This window comes from Rana temporaria, chromosome 10 (assembly GCF_905171775.1).
Source record: "Rana temporaria chromosome 10, aRanTem1.1, whole genome shotgun sequence".
NCBI classification, from domain to species: Eukaryota; Metazoa; Chordata; class Amphibia; order Anura; family Ranidae; genus Rana; species Rana temporaria.
Window position 1 is genome coordinate 8180908 of NC_053498.1, and position 6601 is coordinate 8187508.

General features: G+C 39.6%; 1 protein-coding gene across 1 annotated transcript; it reads right to left on the reverse strand.

The window, feature by feature from the left end:
- Positions 1–1248: 1248 nt before the first annotated feature.
- Positions 1249–6186, reverse strand: LOC120916263 (serine protease inhibitor swm-1-like). Its single transcript, XM_040327139.1, has 4 exons — positions 6079–6186; positions 5872–5949; positions 3158–3181; positions 1249–2016 (listed from the first exon to the last, which is right to left on the reverse strand). Exons 2-4 carry the CDS (start codon positions 5909–5911, stop codon positions 1616–1618), a joined length of 465 nt encoding a protein of 154 aa, XP_040183073.1. The 5' UTR covers positions 5912–5949; positions 6079–6186; the 3' UTR covers positions 1249–1615.
- Positions 6187–6601: the final 415 nt, after the last annotated feature.

Here is a 6601-nt window from a genome sequence, read left to right on the forward strand (position 1 = left end):
GCGTTATACTCGAATAAATACGGTAAGTTGCTACTTTTTAATATCTTTCTGCTGTTATAATAAACTCTATTGATTGATTATCTGATATTTTTGCATAATGTCTTTTTTTTTTGTGGTTACTGTGTTTATTATATGGTTTGATAACAGGACTGCCAGACCTGAGTAGCACATACCGCATGCCTCTGTTACAATATAGAAAGACAATAAGCTGCACTTTTAAAGTGACATATTAACCACTTGCAAACCGCCTAACAACTATATACGACTGCAGAATGGCTCGGCTGGGCAAAGCAACGTCCCTGTATGTATGTGTTATCTGTGATCTGAGTGCAAGGTATAGGCGTGTGCAGGGGGTGCGCCGGGTGTGCCTGGGCACACTCTCTAATCACCCCACGCGGCACAGATTCCCCCTGCTGATATTTCACCAAAGCCCCCCAATGAGGCTCCTAAAAAAATGTAACAAATAATAAAAATGTAAAAAATATGGGCTTAAAATAATGTAGGTGTTGCAGGACTATCTGTGATCTAAAAGTGAGGCATAGGCGTGTGCAGGGGGTGTGCCGGGTGTTCCTGGGCACGCCATAAACACTCTACATGGCGCAGATTCCCCCTGCTGATATTTCACCAAAGCCCCCCAATAAGGCTCCTAAAATTAAAAATAAATAAATAATAGAAATTTAAAAAATATGGGCTAAAAATAATGTAGGTGTTGCAGGATTATCTGTGATCTAAAAGTGAGGCATGGGCATGTACAGGGAGTGTGCCGGATGTTCTTGTGCACACCCTAAACACCCTGCATGGCACAGATTCCCCCTGCTGATATTTCACCAAAGCCCCCCAATGAGACTCCTAAAAAAAATGTAAATACAGGCTGGAAATAATGTAGGTATCACAGGATTATCTGTGATCTGATTGTGAGGCATAGGCGTGTGCAGGGGGTGCGCCGGGTGTGCCTGGGCACACCCTCTAATCACCCCACGCGGCACAGATTCCCCCTGCTGATATTTCACCAAAGCCCCCCAATGAGGCTCCTAAAGAAATGTAACAAATAATAAAAATGTAAAAAATATGGGCTTAAAATAATGTAGGTGTTGCAGGACTATCTGTGATCTAAAAGTGAGGCATGGGCGTGTGCAGGGGGTGTGCCGGATGTTCTTGTGCACACCCTAAACACCCTGCATGGCACAGATTCCCCCTGCTGATATTTCACCAAAGCCCCCCCCAATTAGAAAGAGAAGACACAGAACATTGTTGCTTTGAAAGTTTAATGTGAACTTGTTGGTCTCAATCTCCTGAAGTTACACACACTACAAATCATTAGAGCTCCCTCTAGCTGCAGCCTTAGTAATAGCCGCACTGGGAGGTTTATTTATTTACTTTCTACATAGGCAATGGAAAAAAAGAAAAGGTTTTAATCTAAAATTGTATTATGCTGATGATGGAGGGGTTGCAGGAAAGAATCAGAGAAAGCACAATATAGGTAGATTTCCCCTTCCATCACTCTACCACAAAGGTGTTTTCTTCTTTTTCGAGAGGGACTTTTCTTTACTTCTTGCCCCAGTGATGACTTCCTCTAGAGAAGAATTAGAGGACAATAAGAAGACCCCTGATTGGTCTAGGGTTTATGTGCGGGTAAACACTCATTGGGCTTCACACATTTGTGCTGCTGGTTCTGATCCATGACGAATCCCTCGTTACAGACACACCTCGGGCCTCCTGGTAATTTGCAGGGTTCGGTAACGGTTGGCTTTTCACAAGTGGCCTTGCAGGGGGACCCGAAGGGCTCGTAGTGCGCGTTGGCGGTACAGTTGGTTTTGCAATCTTGCGGAGGGACGCAGACGATGGTGAAGCCAGAGGTGCCGCTCTGCGCCAGTAATCCGTGTTTACACTTGCAGTCCTTGTGCACCTTACTGTCGGGACAGTCTACGGGGGCACCGGGAGATGGCAACTTGTCGCATCTTATCTCACATCCTCCGACCTCCCTTAAGTGGCTGTGTTTTGGACATACACCTTTACCTGTTTAATATATATAAAAAAATAAATAAAAAAAAAGCAAACGAATAGAAAATATAATATAAGGCAAATAAAATAATATAATACATTACATAGCAAAGAAAACAAATCAAATAAATAGAAAATATAATATAATGTAAATAAAATATTATAATTAGGGGTGCAACGGATCAGAAAACTCACGGTTCGGATCGTTCCTCGGATCAGGAGTCACGGATCGGATCGGATCATTTTTCGGATCGGCAAAAAAAAATCCCCCCCACTGTAATATCCACATCTCCCCCCCATCAACTATAGTACCCCCTTGGTGCAGACACCCCCCTCCTCTTAGTACAGAGACCCCCTCCCCCTCCTCTCAGTACAGTGACCCCCCTCCTCTCAGTACAGTGACCCCCCCTCCTCTCAGTACAGTGACCCCCCTTCTCTGAGTACAGTGACCCCCCTTCTCTGAGTACAGTGACCCCCCTTCTCTCAGTACAGTGACCCCCCTTCTGAGAGTACAGTGACCCCCCTTCTGAGAGTACAGTGACCCCCCTTCTGAGAGTACAGTGACCCCCCTTCTGAGAGTACAGTGATCCCCCTTCTCAGAGTACAGTGACCCCCCTTCTCAGAGTACAGTGACCCCCCTCCTCTCAGTACAGTGACCCCCCCCCAGCTAGTACCGACAGACGAGCGGTGTGTCCCACGAGTGCGGGCTCCTCCTCTGTGGGTGTAAACAGAGGAGGGCCGCCGCCGGGTGTACCAAGATGGCCGCGGCTCCGGAGCTAGGCCGAAGCCGCGGCCTTTCCTAATGTTACGGCGGCGGCTCCGGAGCTAGGCCGAAGCTGCGGCCTTTCCTAGCATTATGGTCGCGGCTCCGGAGGTAGGCTGAAGCCGCGGCCATAACATTAGGAAAGGCTGCAGCTTCGGCCTAGCTCCGGAGCCGCCGCCGTAACGTTAGGAAAGGCTGCGGCTTTGGCCTAGCTCCGGAGCCGTGGCAATCCGCGGATCACAGTGTGTTCCGATCCCAAGGGGGTGACCCGTTCGGATCACGGATCAACTGTGATCCGCTGCACCCCTAGTTAGAATGGTCCAGTCACAGTCCAGACCTAAATCACATTGAGAATCTGTGGAAAGGCTTTGTAAATAGTAACATGTCACTCACCTGTATTTGTCTGAATGTGGAGCGCTGTAAGAGGGAAAAAATAAAATAAAAATTAATAGCTGCAGTCGCTGTAACATTTTCTTGAAGAATATTATTATATTATATTATTAGAATTCTTTATATGCAGAATAAAATTAATCAACAGTCTAAATTTCTTTAGCTATACATGTGAAAGTGGCCATCTATTTTTTATTTATTTTTTTGGGCTTTTGTTATCATTTTTTGTTTTTTTGTAATATAATGCTCAGAAAATACAAAAACAAAAATATTTTTATATAATAACAAAGATTTTTTTTTTTTTTACAATATTAATTAAGTATTTATATGGAAACATAACTCATTATAAAATCTGTTGAATTAGTTATTTTTCACCGAAACTGTTTTTTTTTTTTATTATTATTTATTTATTTCTGAGTGACATTATTTCTATTCCAATTGTAATTGATATCATTTTAACCATCTTCTGAGTATAACCCAAAATGCCATAAGAATGGCTATAGTTACCAATTCCAAAACAAAGAAAAACAAAATTAAAACAAAAAACAAGAAAAATGAAATGAAAAGTTCAATGGCCACGTGTGTGACAAGCTTGATATTCTGTTGTGTCTCTGGGGCAGAAAGTAACAGCACAAAAATAATAATAATAATAATAATAATATATAAAAAAAAAAAAAACATTTAAATAAATTAAAACAAGAAAAATGAAGTGAAAAGTTTAATGACCACGTGTGTGACCAGCTTGATATTCTGTTGTGTCTCTGGGGCAGAAAGTAACTGCACAAAAAAAATGTAATTAAAATTAAAACAAGAAAAATTAAATAAAAAGTTCAATGGCCACGTGTGTGACCAGCTTTATATTCTGATGTGTCTCTGGGTCAGAAAGTAACACAACAAAAAAGAGGAAAAAAAAACAAACAAACAAAGAAAAAAAGAAAAACAAAAAAGAAAGAAAAATGAAATGAAAAGTTCAATGGCCACTAGTGTTACCAGCTTGATATTCTGTTGTGTCTCTGGGGCAGAAAGTAACACAACAAAATAAGAGAAAAAGAAAAAAAAAAAGAAAGAAAGAAAAAAAAAAGAAAGAAAAATGAAATGAAAAGTTCAATAACCACTAGTGTGACCAGCTTGATATTCTGTTGTGTCTCTGGGGCAGAAAGTAACAGCACAAAAATAATAATAATAATAATAATAATAATAATAATAATAATAATAATAAAATAACATACAAAAAAACTAAAAAAATATTAAAATAAATTAAAACAAAAAACAAGAAAAATGAAATGAAAAGTTAAATGACCACGTGTGTGACCAGCTTGATATTCTGTTGTGTCTCTGGGGCAGAAAGTAACAGCACTAAAACAAAAAACAAAAAAACAAAAAAAACAAGACATATGAAATGAAAAGTTCAATGGCCATGTGTGTGACCAGCTTGATATTCTGTTGTGTCTCTGAGCCAGAAAGTAACACAAAAAAAAAAAACAAGCAAAGAAAAAAAAAAAGAAAGAAAAATTAAATAAAAAGTTCAATGGCCACGTGTGTGACGAGCTTGATATTCTGTTGTGTCTCTGGGGAAGAAAGTAACACAACAAAAAAAAAAAAGAGAAGAAAAAAGAGAAAAACAAAATAAAAAAAAACAAAAAACAAAAGAAAATTAAATGAAAAGTTCAATGGCCACGTGTGTGACCAGCTAGATATTCTGTTGTGTCTCTGGGGCAGAAAGTAACACAACAAAAAAAGAGAAAAAGAAAAAAAAAAGAAAGAAAGAAAAAAAAAAAGAAAGAAAAATGAAATGAAAAGTTCAATAACCACTAGTGTGACCAGCTTGATATTCTGTTGTGTCTCTGGGGCAGAAAGTAACAGCACCAAAAAAATAAATAAATAATAAAATACAAAAAACATAAAAACAAAACAAAAAAACAAGACAAATTAAATGAAAAGTTCAATGGCCACGTGTGTGACCAGCTTGATATTTTGTTGTGTCTCTGAGGCAGAAAGTAACACAACAAAAAAAGAGAAAAAAAAAAAAGAAAGAAAAATGAAATGAAAAGTTCAATAACCACGTGTGTGACCAGCTTGATACTCTGTTGTGTCCCTGGGGCAGAAAGTAACAGCACAAAATAAATAAATAATAAAATACACAAAAAAACATAAAAAAACATAAAAAAAAACAAAAGACAAATGAAATGAAAAGTTCAATGGCCACGTGTGTGACCAGCTTGATATTCTGTTGTGTCTCTGGGGAAGAAAGTAACACAACAACAACAACAAGAGAAAGAAAACCTGAAAAAAGTGAGAAAAAAAAATAAATAAAAAAAATGAAATGAAATGAAAAGTTCAATGGCCACGTGTGTGACCAGCTTGATATTTTGTTGTGTCTCTGAGGCAGAAAGTAACACAACAAAAAAAAGAGAAAAAGAAAAAAACAAACAAAGAAAAACAAAAAACAAAAAAAGTGAGAAAAAGAAAAAAAGTGAGAAAAACAAAACAAAAGAAAAATGAAATGAAAAGTTCAAAGACCACGTGTGTGACCAGCTTGATATTTTGTTGTGTCTCCGGGGCGGCAATTAGAGGAAAAATGCAATAAAATCCTGCTGTATTAAAAAACATAAAAAAGGCTTTATATATATATAATTCAATAATGAGGAGATTTGGGTCCTGATTCCCATCTGAAGTTGAGTTACTGATTGTTGAAAAGGAACTAAAAAAAAACGTACCTGCTACCACAAAGAAAACTGCGAGGCTGAATGACGCCATGTTTGAAGGAAATGTCCAATCTGGCCTTCAATAAGTCACTTAAAATAAAATAAAACACAGAGGGAAGATGAGGAAAGTCAACGTAAGGTGAAGTCAAAGCCCCATCCCAGCCGCAGCCAACCTGAATTATTACAATGGAACGTCGCTGATATTCTGTGAAATGTTACCTGGTTGGATGGCAGATGTGGAGGGATCTCTGTGTCCTGGTTACTGATATGGGGCTCACCTGTAGGCCATTTATAGGAGTCAAGGGTAGTAACAATTAGGAACTTCTCCCTAAAACACACCCAGCTAATAAATGTCCCTGTGTAAGATTGCACAACCAGTTCTGCCCTAAAATTAATAACCTCAGACGTTCTAGTTACATACACTTAGGGGAAGATTTACCGGAACACTCAGAATCTGGTGCAACGTTCAGGGGTGCGCTATATACAGAGTGCAGAGTTTAGGGGTGCTCTACACACAGAGTGCAACGTTCAGGGGTGCGCTATACACAGAGTGCAGAGTTTAGGGGTGCTCTACACACAGAGTGCAACGTTCAGGGGTGCGCTACACACAGCGTGCAGTTTGGGGGGGCGCTACACACAGAGTGCAACGTTCAGGGGTGCGCTACACACAGCGTGCAGAGTTCAGGGGTGCTTTACACACAGAGTGCAGAGTTCAGGGGTGCTCTACACACAGAGTGCAACG